Source organism: Xiphophorus hellerii, chromosome 12, assembly GCF_003331165.1.
Source record: "Xiphophorus hellerii strain 12219 chromosome 12, Xiphophorus_hellerii-4.1, whole genome shotgun sequence".
NCBI classification, from domain to species: Eukaryota; Metazoa; Chordata; class Actinopteri; order Cyprinodontiformes; family Poeciliidae; genus Xiphophorus; species Xiphophorus hellerii.
The window spans coordinates 2,310,397-2,325,001 of record NC_045683.1 but is presented as its reverse complement, the minus strand read 5'-3'; the positions used below and the strand labels follow the sequence as shown (position 1 = coordinate 2,325,001).

At 36.9% G+C, this 14,605-nt stretch overlaps 1 protein-coding gene across 3 annotated transcripts; it reads right to left on the bottom strand.

Moving 5' to 3' along the window:
- Positions 1-138: 138 nt before the first annotated feature.
- LOC116730105 (cathepsin L1-like) lies at positions 139-14,146 on the bottom strand. Of its 3 annotated transcripts, none has more exons than XM_032579111.1 (8): positions 13,887-14,146; positions 12,401-12,538; positions 12,011-12,133; positions 3,827-3,979; positions 1,828-2,052; positions 1,581-1,746; positions 1,137-1,254; positions 139-260 (listed from the first exon to the last, which is right to left on the bottom strand). In XM_032579111.1, exons 1-8 carry the CDS (start codon positions 14,109-14,111, stop codon positions 161-163), a joined length of 1,248 nt encoding a protein of 415 aa, XP_032435002.1. In that variant the 5' UTR covers positions 14,112-14,146; the 3' UTR covers positions 139-160. The 3 variants fall into 3 exon arrangements, with proteins under 3 accessions (XP_032435002.1, XP_032435004.1, XP_032435003.1); XM_032579113.1 differs by lacking the exons at positions 12,011-12,133; positions 12,401-12,538; positions 13,887-14,146 and adding exons at positions 4,637-4,759; positions 5,628-5,761; positions 7,081-7,223 and having other exon boundaries at positions 161-260; XM_032579112.1 differs by lacking the exons at positions 139-260; positions 1,137-1,254; positions 1,581-1,746; positions 1,828-2,052; positions 3,827-3,979 and adding exons at positions 8,531-8,855; positions 8,988-9,090; positions 9,536-9,704; positions 9,796-10,020; positions 11,015-11,164.
- Between the last annotated feature and the right edge of the window lie 459 nt (positions 14,147-14,605).

Genomic DNA, 14,605 nt, shown 5'->3' with positions numbered 1-14,605 from the left:
TGAAAACAAAGAAAGAAATATCAGTCAGTAAAACCAAATAAACAAAATCCCAATCATCAAATACTTTTTCCCCTCATTAAAGATTTTATAAACTTATTTTCCACTTTCAGGCCAAGGAAACAGACCAGCAGTGCAACGTGCTCCGATGTGAGGATGCTCATCAGATCAGAGGGTAGCTGGCAGCGGTGGCGATGCCGCAGTTGTTGTTGTTGTCTTTAGACATGTAGATGTAGCCGTTGTCACCCCAGCTGGAGCCCCAGCTGCAGAGAGAAATCCACAGATTTATATATAACCACATCATGTAGTCAACAATTATGAAAACCAGGATCAGATGTGTATTAAGTTATCAATACACATAAAAAATGTTGATTAATGTTTCTTTTATTATGATTCCAAAGCAGCTTTATACAGCTGGACTTTAAGTCTAGACTTGAAGAAACTCAGTGTTTCGGCTGTTCTGCAGTTTTCAGGAAGTTTGTTTCAGATTTGTGGTGCATAGAAGCTGAATGCTGCTTCTCTATTTTTGGTTCTGGATGTAGAGCAGAACCAGAACACTTGAAAGGTCTGGAAGGTTGATACAACAACAGCAGGTCTTTAAGTGATTTATAAACTACAAAAAGTATTTTAAAGTTTGCTCTCTCAGTGGAAGGACTGTAGAAATGGGTGATGTGTTCCAACATCCTGGTTTTAGTCAGAGCGCCAGCAGCAGCATTCTGGATCAGCTGCAGGTTTGATTTTTATCCAAACCTGTGAAGACGCTGTTGCAGTAATCAATGTGACTAAAGATAAACACATGGATGAGTTTCTCTAGATCTTACTGGGACATAAGTCCTCTAATCCTGGAGATGCTCTTCAGGTGATAGAAGGCCGACTTCGTTTCCGTCTTTATGTGGCTCTGAAGGTTCAGGTCAGAGTGATTTCGAGCCCGACTGCTAGTTTCTAGCTGTAATAACTACAGCTGTGTGCTGACTCTAGATTGTTACATGCTGTGACGTCACAGTGTGGATTCCCCGTTCAGCTTGTTGAACATTGTTTAAATCAAAAGAAAATAAAACGCAATTGAATATGTTATTTAAAAACTGACTGGTATTTTCTAATTGACAGACATTGAAGCTAAGTGTTGCGTTAACTTTTACCTGTTCTTGACGATCCAGTAATTTGCATCAGAAAGGAGACTTTGCGCTGTGCCGTAACCCACCACCAGCACCCCGTGGTCCAGGTCCAGGCTGCTGCAGTCCGGTTCACTGTAGATGCCTAAAACACACATCCAGTCCTTTTACTATGGGCACTCTTCATGTTCACTGAGTAGTGAACACATAGTAGGAGATCAGACATGTTTCCATTATCTGCCTCCCGACAGCAGCCATTTTGTTAATGTATCTTTCTCTAGCACTTTGGTCAACAGTGTCCAGACTTTCTTTTTGCTGGTCTCAAAGCCATGGTTGATCTATGCTTTGTGCTGCACTTGCCTACCAAGATGGCGGTGGATCACTTCTGGTTCAGACTTGTGGGAACTAAGTATTGCATGTTTAACCTTGACAGTTAAAACAAATATTAATATTTTATAGATCAACACCTACCTGACTGGTAAAACTGGAAAGACGTATGACCGGCGTCAATGGCAACGGAAACTGGCCCCACAGAGCCCACGGCCTCCATCAGAGATGCCTCGCTGCCACTGACGACGTCGGCGTATCCTGCAAGGCTGATGACGCTGTAACTTGGATCATAGTGGCATGGCATGTCCTAAAATTAGGAAACAGGAAAAGCAGTTGCCTTGTTTTGAAGCACAGAAGCAGTTTGGAGGCTTTAACTTTTCCAACTCACCACTCCCATGTACGGGTAGGAAGACTCTGAGTCAAGACCTCCGTTGTCTAAAACGTACTGAAAGGCACGGTCCATCCACCCACCGCTGCAGCCTTCGTTCCCCTCCGGTCGTGAACAGTCCACCAGGTTCTGCTCACTCAGAGACACGAGTCTGCCGGTCATTCTGTAGAGCTGGCCCTCCATGGCCCCGGTGGCACTGAAAGCCCAGCAGGAGCCACACCCGCCCTGAGGACAGCACAAAGCTGGACTGAGGAAATGCAATTTTGACAGTTTACTCCATCTTCATGAGATAGAGCAGTGGTTCTCAAACTTTTTTCAGTGATGTACCCCCTTAAAAATATATTTTTAGTCAAGTACCCCCTGACATGGGCAAAACATTTTTGGAATTAAAAAGAGGTACAGTGCTGTAAAATCACTGTCTGATTTATTAAAGCCAAACAACTTATATCAGTGAACCTGACAAATACATCCATATTGCAAACATTGCATGGTTAAACAAAAAAGAAAAACAGAAGACGGTGACCACCAGGAAGGTATAAAACCAGTCAAACCGTTTTATTTTAAAGGATATTGAAACTAAATACTGAATATAAAATTCAGTGCATGAACACACATTTATATTTTATCGAACTTTTTACAAAATAATTTTTCCCAAGACTTATTATGAGGAGCCTACTGATTTTTTAAAGATATTTTGAAAAGCTTCACGTACCCCCTGCAGTACCTCCACGTACCCCCAGGGGTACATGTACCCCCATTTGAGAACCACTGAGATAGAGGATAAAAATAACATTTTGAAAAACCCTTTCTAACCATTCTGTCTTTTCCAGGCACAAAGTGCCACTTTATAGCATAATCAAGTAACTGTGTTACCTTCAGTTGTTATAAAAATGCTGTATATAAATCAAATATGAGTTAAAAGACATTCGACTTCCTAATTTAACGTCTTGAAATTGGACATCTGTCTCTTTAAGAAGCTCCTGCTCTTTCTGAAGCTCTGCTTTCAGGAAGTCATCACAACACGGTTCCTCTATTAACCCTTTACCGACATTTTTAATGTAGCTCCTGTAATGAGTTCAGCAGGTGTTTACTAATTGCAGCTGGCTAGTCTGAAGGAGCTGAGTGGGGGAGGAGCTGCGCCTCGAAGGCGGAGCTACGTCCACCAAGGCGTTTTGTGCAGCTGAATGGAGATTAAAGGATTTCTCAAACAAATGAAAGAATAAAAGCAACACTCTATGTCTGTTTCTGATGAGGGAATGACATTATAACATGATGGAAAGCTCATATAAAGGGACATAATACTGACCCTTTAAATAATTAACTACAGTTTTGGATAACGAGGGTCGTCAACTTGAATCTAAATCCATTTCAATCCCAATGATAGGATTGAAGAGACTTTTTTTGTACCTTTAGATGACGTGTGTTGTGAATTGCCGCTATGTAAATAAAACTAAATTAAATCTAAGCTTTTCCATTGTAGCACTTTCTTAGTCTCTGGAAGGTTAACCTCCAGAAAGAGCTCATCTTGATTTTCGGCTCTTTGCATCCACTGATCTTGGGTTGAATTTGCTGTAACCTCCACTCTCCACACATGGCAGGAATCTTAAACATTTCCACTCTCCTTCTTGTGTTATGACCTGTGAAACAGTTTCCTTTTACCGTGACTGTATATGACGTTGTTTACTGCGTTCTAATGTACGTTAGAGCTGGTTGAACCGGTTTTCATCTTACTGAAGATGTACATCGATGGGGGAAGGGGAGAAAAGTTATACAACGTGAGGAAAGAAGGAAGAATTCATGACTCAGATCTTAAAAACAACCTGCGTGTTTTCTGACTGTATTTGGTTAAGAACATAAATTAATTTCTTCTTGAGATGGGTTTAAATAAATAAATCACAGACCCCTCAGTCTGAAGCATCAAGGCAGAACTTTCTTTGTTGTTACTTTATATGTTGACTTTACCAGAGTTGGAGGTGTGAAAAGGAGAAAATCCTGTCACCTGGTACTTGACAGGTGTGACGTAGCCGCTCTCCCTCCAGTCCACAGAAGATGGGACATTCAGGAAGTTGGGCTTCATGAACCATGACCCGTTGACCTTTTTCTCTGCTCTGGGTTTGTAGCCGTTCATCATCTGCCTGAACTCCTCGTTAGTCTGTGAAGAACATTTCATCAGATCAGTTAAATCTTTACATAAAACCAGTTTTATCCTGGAGTTCCTCAAGGATGTGTGCTCAGATCACTAGTCATTATTTTATTTGTTCCCATTCACACTGCAGAAACACAAGATCTTATCGAGGATTTGTGGTCTAGTTTCTAGTGCAAATATTTTAGTACATTTTGAAATAAGACAAAACTAACTTACAAGTAACTTTTCAGCAAGATATAGGAGCTTGTTTTAAGTCAATTATTTCTTAATAGTGATGAAAACGTTCTAGGTCCATTGGCAGAATATTTCACTTATGATATGAGGAAAATGTCTCGCTATAAGTGAAATAATCTACTAATGGAACTGAAACTTTTTCAACAATGTTAAGGAATTATTGATTAAAAGGAAGGACCTATATCTTGTTGAAAAGTTAATTGTAAGTTAGTTTAAGTGTACTAAGATATTTGCACTAGAAACTAGACCAAAAGTACTTGGTAAGATTTTGTGTTTTTGGAGTGTTAAATTGATGGGCCTCATAATTGCCCCATTTGTGGCACTTTTAGAATGTTAGAAAATTTGATATATTGATTGTATCAATGCTTAATATGGTTACATCTGGAATGTTTGTTTAGTTTTTTGAGTATGTTCATAATACAACTTTACCAAGTCCCCAAAGTGGTTCATCCCCAGGGTGAAGGAGTGTTTCCCCATGGACTGCTCCAGGTTGTGCAGCTCGATCTTCTTCAGGTTTTTCTCCCACACCATCCGCCTCCAACCTTCCTCTGTCTGCAGAAAGAGAAAAACTAATTTAATCAGTGACTTTTAATCTAAATAGACTGTCTTATGTTTCCATGAAAACCATACATTCGTGACCTGCAGGAGGATCTTGTTTAGAAATTCTGTCAACATTGTAAAAAGATAGATGATAAGATAAGGCATCAGTAAATGGCTTTTTCTCTATTAATCTGGTCATATCACTTCAAAAACAAAATCTTATCAAGTGTTTTTTCTAGTGCAAATATCTTAATACACTTGAAATAAGACAAAACTAACTAGTTACTTGTAACTTTTCAGCAAGCTATAGGATCTCGTTTTAAACAAACAATTCCTTAAAAATGGGAAAGAATTGCATTGGCAGATTATTTCACTTACAACAAGACAGTTATTATAAGTGAAATAATCTGCTAATGGGTCTATATTTTCATCTACATTGAGGATTTATCTACTTAAAACAAGATCCTAATTTTTAAAAGGTTACTTGTAAGTTAATTTTGTCTTATTTCAATTGTATTAAGGTATTCACATTACAAAATAGACCAAAAATACTTAGTAAGACTTTGTGTTTTTGCAGTGTAGATAGTGCAACTTCTAGTGAGCCAGCATGATCCAGCTTTACATAAATGTCTTAATTCTTTTGTCTGATTGGCATCAGTTTAAATTTTTTACAATTTTCTCTTGAAACAGCATGCGTCCTGTCAGTATTTTTGATTAAATGCACACAGAGTAAAATAAGAAAGGCCTGAATTAACAAACCTTTTCATGCCACTAGTTATCTCTGATTGAATATTTAAGTTCTAGATGTAGAAAGGAAAACCTTGCTGGGTTGAAATTGTCCAAGAAATCAACAAAAAAAAAAAGAAATCTGTTGGATGACCTTATTGTAGGTTTTACTGTAGCGGTTCTTCCACAGCTCCCAGTGCTGATCCAGCGTTGGGTCGGTCGTCATGGCCGACAGGACTGTGTTCACACACAGCATCAAAACAAGCAGAGGCAACATGGCGCGGCTTCCTGTGGGGAAAAATAACAGAAATAACATGAAGTCATTCATAAAATATTCTGGTTTCTCCACTTTGTGGTTAATCCAGCAAATCCTGCTGAAAAAATTTACTTTCCTTCTAAAAAAAAAAAACAGCAGAAGATAATCCTTGGAGTTTTATTTTTTATTTTTATTAATTTACTTTTATATTTCCTGCAGAACTAAAACGTTGTATCTTATATACGTACAACTATTCAAATATATGTTCAAAACTTTTTATACAACTGTCTTTTTCTCTCTTATTCAACTTGGCCAGATATCATTTCTAATATTTAATGTCTGAAGATAAATTACAAATCATTGATTATTCGGATCAGGTGACAGTGCTCTCACCAGTGTCTTATTTTGTATTTTTCTGCATACAAGGTGTCTATAAATTGAGATTTAGCCATCTCAAATCATAGCAAGGCACATTATTTTCACATTTGTTTGTTTAATTTGAGAAATGTTTCATCTATAAATCTGTGGCATCTAAAAAACTGTGCCATGCATTTTTGTTTTGAATGTTATGGTATATTGGATCTGCCTGTCGGTGCGTCTCGTATGATTACGTCTAGTTATTTGCCATCTTGAAACAGTTTTTGTTGTGTAAACTTCCGTACATTCAGAACAGTGAAGCCCAAACTGAGGATTCAACTGACCACTGGATACTTCAACAAAAAGCTGAAAACATTCCATTTTAAAAAATGTTTACAGTATATTATACACTTTTAAAAAATGTTTACAGTATATAATTCACTTTTAAAAAATGTTTACAGTATATAATTCACTTTTAAAAAATGTTTACAGTATATATTTCACTTTTAAAAAATGTTTACAGTATATTATACACTTTTGATCCTGGTGATTTTATTTTATTCTGTTTCTGTCATTAATTTTATTGCTTTTATTCTGTAGTATTTAAATGTAAAGTGCATTAAAAAGCTAAATTATTATTACATTAAAATATAAAAAAAAAGAATAAAATGTGGATAAATCATTTAAAAAATAAATGAAACTAACTTCATATTTTACTGTAGAAGCTTTCAGAGTATAAAAGTGTTTTGATTTTAGTTGTATTAAATAAAACCCAAACATTGCACCTGATGTAGGAAATGAGCTTCTTAGATTTAGTGAGAGAAAGATCAGCGGTGGATGAAACCCAATCTGGGAGGAATTTCATGTGAATAAACCAGTTAAAACAACAGATTCATATCACTGCTCACTCTTTGGAAAAAGGTGCAAATCGTTCCATCACATAAACGTAGGTCCAGATTGTCTGAAGCCACAAATGTCAAATGTCAAAACTTACTTCGCTGCAGAAGATGATTAAGTGACGAAGAGGCTGATGTCTTGTAAAACGTCCTGTTTGTCTATGAGATAAACGTGTTGAGGCGTTTTATTCTTCTACCGGTGATTACAGGTGATAAGGAAGAACGTAACGCCTCCCTCTGAAGAGGCGCTGAAAGACAGGAAGTAAGCAAACACAGGCAGCCAAAGGTATGAGGCCTCAGGCAGAACGTTCCTCATACATTCAGTTAAACACCGACTCAAAACGACCATATGAGAATATTTTTGTTTCACTTTACTGAATAAATGTATAGGACTTGGGAATATGTGTGCATTTTAAACTAATTTTTCCTTATTTGTTCTTTTATAAAGGTTTCTTTGAATGGGAATGGAAGCATTTTTATTTCCACTTTGTTATATAGGTTCATAGAGAATTCAAACCATTTTGGGGTTTAGTGAAATATTTTTATTTAATGGCGTTTTGCATTATTTACCTCATTTCTGCAACTAATCTGAAGAGAAATATATAAACAAAATGAAAAGCATTTTTCTTTAACTTAAGCCTGAATGCTTAGTCTAATCAACAAACCCAGAAGAAACAGCACTGCTACATTATACTACAAATTATGTAAAATATGTAATTGACAGTGATGCTCAGTCTTTATGGTTGCCAGTTTAAAGTTTAAAGAATATTGCTTATAATGTTAATAGAAGAATTAATAATTTGATAAGCTTGGTTCCTACACATTAGCCTGACTTATGAGCTTAAATGTGATTTAAAAAAACAACAACAAAGTATTATTATATAACTAATTTTATATTATAACTGTAACTAATACTGTTTCATTATTTTTCCACAATTAAGTCCAGTTATTCATACTCCTGACAGATTTGGATTTAAAATTTCTTTAAATGTAACCAAGTTAGTTATCTTTCATTTGCTAGCTAGCTACCTAGCGAGCTATCTACCCAATTAGACAGTTTGCTAGCTAGTTAGCGAACTATATAGCTATATATCCAGTGAGGTGCACAAGAAAAAATATAATTTTACAATTATTTTAGATTTTCTTAATTTTCTAGCCATAGCTAGTTCGCTAGCTGCTAGCTAGCTAGTTAGCTAACTATCCAGCGAGGTGTGGAAAACAATCTCTACAAGCTCAGCTAGTAGCCAGTTACTCTGGACACATATTGACTGAAAAGTGTAACTTCTGTTACTGTGCCAGATTTAAGACACCCAAATTCAACTGGGTGTAAAAATTGAAGTAATTTCAGATTAAGGATTAGACCCACGAGGATTAGAGAGTCCGTCTTTAAAGGGAAAACTGTTTTTCTAGGAAGCATACTCCATGTTAATTAAGAGTCTCACCCTGTGTTGTTTTTATGACTTTTTATTTGTGTTTTATGATTTGAAGCACTTTGAACTGCCTTGTTGTTGAAATGTGCTGTACAAATAACCCTGATTGACTGAAATAACAAGGGGTTCAGATATTTTATTGATTACTGCAAAAGCTGAAAATGATCATAAAACCAGCAAGTGTTAGTAAGTCATGAAGCAGCATAACTATGCAGCTTATGGGCTACATATACATGAGCATGTTTACATAAATCATTGCACAATCTCCTGTTAATAAAAAAGCACAACTTTGAGACTTTATTCTGGTTCTTTGGCCCTCAGGAGTACAAGGAAATATTGCTTAGAGGATAACAGGAAAACTGGCATCTGTTGCAATGCCACAGTTGTTATTCCTGTCTTTAGCCATGTGGATGTAGCCGTTGTTGCCCCAGTTTTCACTCCAGCTGCAAAGAAAAAAATAAAAAAGCCATATAACAGTTGGTAAAGGAATAATACGCCTTAAAATACAAAACTCAGAAATGAATCATTAAAAACTATACACTCTACAACAAAGTAATGTTAAAGATGTCACTGACCTGTTCTTCACGATCCAGTAATCCTGATCAGAATAGCTGTAACCCACCAGGAGGACGCCATGGTTCAGCTGCTCAGAGCTGCAGTTCTCTTCATAGTAGACGCCTTCAATACGCAGAGAGTCATGTTACACAAACTTAACAGCTAATGTGTCCAGATTCAGAGGGAGCCTCGTGTTCATGTAATGTCCATCAGAAATCATGCATTTGTTTTTGAAATGACAATGTCTTCAGTCAGAGGCTTCTACGGATTCGCTGTAATACATACTGCTACAAGAGATCTTTCCTGCCATCAGTATCTACAATAACTCTATGAAGAATCTGAATTAATATGATTTACAACATTTAATTTCCCGTTGGATTCAATAAAGCATTTTTGAGTGTGAATTGTAGAAGTGATACATTGTAATTCTTACATTATTACACTAATTATTTTTATGAAACAATGTAAAAGCACTATATTGTAAATCAATCAGCTAAATCAGAGTAGATTTAGCAGGTCTGTTCAACAGCCAACATTGTGGATGCCACTGGATTTAGAGCAGAGTTACCTGACTGGTAAAACTGGAAGGAATCATGACTGGCATCTATAGCAACAGAAATGGGCCCCATGGTGGCCACAGCCTCCATCAGGTCTTCCTCACTGCCACTGGGAATGGACGCGTAGCCGTCGACGATGATGGCGTTGTAGGACGCATTGTAGAAGCATTGCAGGTTGTCCTGAAGGTCAAAGAAGAGAATTTAGTGTCATAAAACTTTAAGCAGGAAACATAATGTAGAACTTCCTCCATATGATTAAGTGTTGACGTACCTTTGCCTGGTATGGGTACGATTCCTCAGAGTCCAGACCACCGTTTTCATGAACATACTGAAACGCCCTCTTAGCCAAACCACCGTCACAGCCCTTGTTGCCCAGATATCTAGAACAGTCCATCAGGTTCTGTTCGCTCAGCGAAACCAGTCTGCGAGTCGCCCTGAACAGCTGGCCCTCTAGACAGCCAGTGGCGCTGAAGGCCCAACAGGAAGCACAACGGGCCTGAAGACGGCATGAGAGAAGAGCCTGTCAGGGTCCAATGCTTTGGATATGTAACTACAAACCCACTGGCTGCAGGATGAACCCCTTCCTCCTGAGCCACTGTGGCGTTTACTTTTGGAGTATTGACTCATTTTACTGTGGACAATAGTTGTGTTTCCATTGACCATAGAACTGAGCAAATTGGAATTATGAAAATAAATTTGCTTAATGGAGACACAAATTTTGAAGAAAAAAAAAAAATCAGTTCAAAGCCCTTTAACTGCCTTGCTGCTGAAAAATGCTATAAATAAAACTTCTTCTAAAAAGTTTTTGTGCTAGAATGAGTTGTTTTTTCGGCCACATCGAATGGATTTCACAGAACTGCAATGGAAACACTTTTTCGCATCACACAAGTCGTGAACAACAGCTGGATGTTGCTTCTGGCGGAAATGATGAAGAAGACGACAGGAAGTAGAAGGAGATTTGATGGTTTGTTTTTGGTTTTTTCAGACAGTGTGCAGCTGGCTCCACTGTAGCTTATCATAGTTGTGTGTCAATCTAAAGTGTTGAATCTGTAGCACTTTTGTAAAATCATCGACTACAATTTCCCAAAATCGCTGCATCTATAGCCGCTCACAAGTAGGCGGGGCCTGTCCGTCCAGCGGCTGAATAAGACGCCGACGTCTCCCTTCTGATGGCCGATAGATGAAGAGCGTTAGCACAATGTCAAGTAACTGTTTACATCCTTTGTTGCCATGATTTTTTACTGCGTGAACAAATTTATTCACGAATGACTTTAATTTAATGATTTATTATTACTGCCTTCAGCTTGGGATTGCCATGACTGAAAAACTGGTAAAACTCTGATCTACAGTAAGCTGGTTGGTTCCAGCAAGTGTTGCTACACGTTGAGGAAGTGGAGTGGAAAATATGTCCTCAGACAAGTCAGATGAAGTTAGACAACTCACAGCTTGCCAAGAAAAATGTTTATTTTCGAGAAAACAGATCATGTTACCTGGTTCTTGACGGGCGTTACATATCCTTCTGTCCTCCAGTCCAAAGACTCAGGGACGTTCAGGAAGCTGGGCTTCTTGAAAAGGGTCCCAACCTTCAGCTCTGCTTTCGGTTTGTAGCCCTGCATAATCTGCCTGAACTCCTCCTTAGTCTGTGGGAAATGTTTTAGTGAGTAGGACAGGCTACAACAAAGACAAAAAAATAAATAAAATAAGTGTTTTAAGTAGCAAACCACTCAATTACTCTTGGAGTTCCTCAGAGTTGTGTGCTTAGACCCATAGTTTTTACCAGTACCAGTACCAGTACCAGTACCGGTACCAGTACCAGTACCAGTACCAGTACCGGTACCAGTACCAGTACCAGACCTCATTGGGATGCGAACTGTAAAAGCTGAGTTATTGTTGTGGTTTTTGAGGACGGTGTTGAGTGCCAGCGAGCCAACCAAGCGGTGAGGCTTTCTGCTCTTTACACGTACGTTAGTGTCGTGTTCTCTGAAAATGAATCCTCACACAGGGATCCTGCCGATGCAGATGAACCTGCTCTGCAAGGGCAACTTCCAAATCGCTCATTTTGAGTGAAAGTTATGCAAGACAACCAGTTTAACATGTTAACTATAAACCTAAAGCCACTTACTTTCATTTAACTTCTATTACTATTTTAATTATACAAAAATATTTATTTTTACATGTCCTCATCAAGCCCTTTTCATTATTTTGAAGTTTTGGTAATTTTGTACCTAATTTTTTAGGAGCATTTTTTGTGCCCACCGTTTATCTTTTTGTACCTTCCTTCAGATCATAACGTAATTTCACAACATTGAACTGTAAATTGTATTAAGGATTAGGTTAAATTGCACATAGATTCACTTTTTTTTTAATAATCTGGTAACTTTTCACTCAATCTTCTGTAGGAGGACTAGAGTAAAGAAAGTTGACCTCCTGATAATATCCATAACATTTTCTGGTTGAGATGTAAATAAATGATTCTGTTGCTGCACCATGTCTGCGAAGTGGTTCATGCCCTGCCGGTAGGAGTGTTTCCCCATGGAGTGCTCCAGGTTGTGCAGCTCGATCTTCTTCAGGTTCTTCTCCCACACCATCCGCCTCCAGCCCTCCTCTGTCTGCATGAACACAAACATTCAATCAGCTGCTTCTGGTCAAAAATGGACTCAAAGGGTCAAAATTAGAGCAATTCGTAGAATGGACGCTGCTATTGTCAGAGATTTTATTAAAATTAGATGCTGATGCTGTAAAATGGGAGGATTAGATTTGTCTTTCTAGCAGGATGGTTTATGTTAACATCTGGATCAAATCTGAGACTTCAGATCAAACTTTAAGTGCATCTGTTGCATTTTATGTCTGTTTTGTTGTTCAGTGGCTCTTTCTACCTGGTGGTAGGTTTTATTGTACCGGTTCATCCACAGCTCCCAGTGCTGATCCAGCTGTGGGTCTCGACTCGGGGCCGACAGCACTTCACTCATGCAGAACGTCATAACAACTAAATGCAGCATTGTTCCCACTTTCAGCTGGAAGAAATAAATAAAAACACATCAAAACAGCTGAATAAATGTAGGCTGTAGGACGTCTGGCAGCATAAGTAAATTATTAAGCTGTAAAATTATGATTTCACTCATGAAGGTAAAATAAATGATCCAAACCTGCCTGGCTTGTTAAACAGTGAATTAACTGTTAACTGTGAAACACAAGTTCCACCTGACAGACCTGTAGAATCAAGAACCTGTCTGGCACCAAGTTGGCAAAAATATCTATTTCAAACAGAGAAAATGTACAAATGTTAACTTGTCTTTGTTTTTTATTTTTACCCCAACTTATAGATTAAACTCTGTTATTCAGCCTTTGAAAAACAAACAAACAAATGAATTACTTTACAAGTAATCCAAAAAATAATCAACAGATCAGTTGATCACTGTATTGATGTTAAGTAAAGCAGAAACAGATGAACTTTTCACATGTTGATGTATTTTTTAGCTGCAATGATTTGTAGCTACAAATGATCAGTAAAGGAATAATATGTTGTTGCATTTTATGCAATAAAATGTACGGAAATGTGATAGTATTTGCTAAGCTGAACATTTTTATGTTTTTAGTTAGTGGAAACTTGGACAGGTTCCAGTTTGTTCCCAGAAAGAAAAAAGCCTCAAACTAAGTTATTTAATATAGAAGATTATTATTTCTTCAAGTTCTGACATGCAACTATATTCTTCTTTTAGTTCTAGATCACAGCAAACCACAATTTAATGTTAACAGTTTAAGAAGTAATGCATATAACAATTTCAATATAAAATTTAAAATAATTTTGCTTTCTTAGGAAAACTAAACCAGTTTTACTGGTTTTAACTTGTTATACCTGCTATAATCAAACATTTAAACTTGGTCTTTATCAGGTTTTAAAATTATTTACATTCAACACAAAATTACTCATTAAATAAAGACAAAGCCAAAAATGGGAACATGGGTAAAAGATGATCTCTGTATAAAATTGTTGGGAAGAAAAACCAAAAACTTGTAACGTTATAAATCCACCAAACAGAAACAGCAGCTTCCTCTTAATAAAGGCATTTTATTCAAAAAGAAATGAACAAAAAGTCTTGTTGAACGTTGTTTTTGTGTTATAAAATATAATTAATGGTAGAAAGCATAAACAAAACTTTATGTTCTAAGAAAAGCATTGAAAGCTGGAACAAGTTATGGAGAAAAAAGACAGTTTATCCTGCAGGAATGAAAAATGTCTCCATCCTTAGACCTGAAACATCTCTACAGTGAAAATGTTCAACAACACAATAAAAAAAGAAAAATAAAGTTGATCATGTTGATCATAAAGCTGAAAATTGAGGTAAAACCGTTGAAACTTACTGTGATTTTTTTCTGTTGATGGAGGAGAAGCAGAGGACCGATTCCTTTCTGCGCCGAGGAGCATAAAGTTTTTAAAGCCCAGATTCGCTTCAGTGTGAAAGCGTTGAGCTTTCTGATTGGTCCATTTGTCCAGGTGGTCAAGGTGTCTCCAGGTGATGTGATTCCTGCCTCTGAAGAGCTGCTGAAACAAAACACACACGGCTGCATCAGTATGAAGATCAGCATCTGGGATATATAAATAAATGTAAATAATAATAATAATAATATTTAAATGAGTAGATACATTAATAATACAAAATTAATTAATAATTAAAAACTAAATTTTTGGAATAAAATTAAATGAATTAAATTGTCCAACATTTTAATTCAAAGAAAAAAGAGGAATATTAGAAAATTTTACTTGGCTTATTTTGGCTGGAATAAATTTTGAAACTGACTAAGCTGAAATAAGAATATATATTTATAACAAGATGTCGCACATTTTCTGTATTATTTGTCACTTTTCCTGCATGTAAGTAAGCACAGCTAACTCTGCTACGGCTAATGTCAACGATCTGATCGAAAATAAAATGGTGGATTTCTAATAAAACAATGGATTAACTAAACAAATGCTAAGATTTTAACAAACTACTTCAAATTTTAATCAGCTAACATGAAATTTGATTAGTGGTTTTAAAAATATGACTGACATTTCTTTAAAATAATGGCCAATAGTGTCA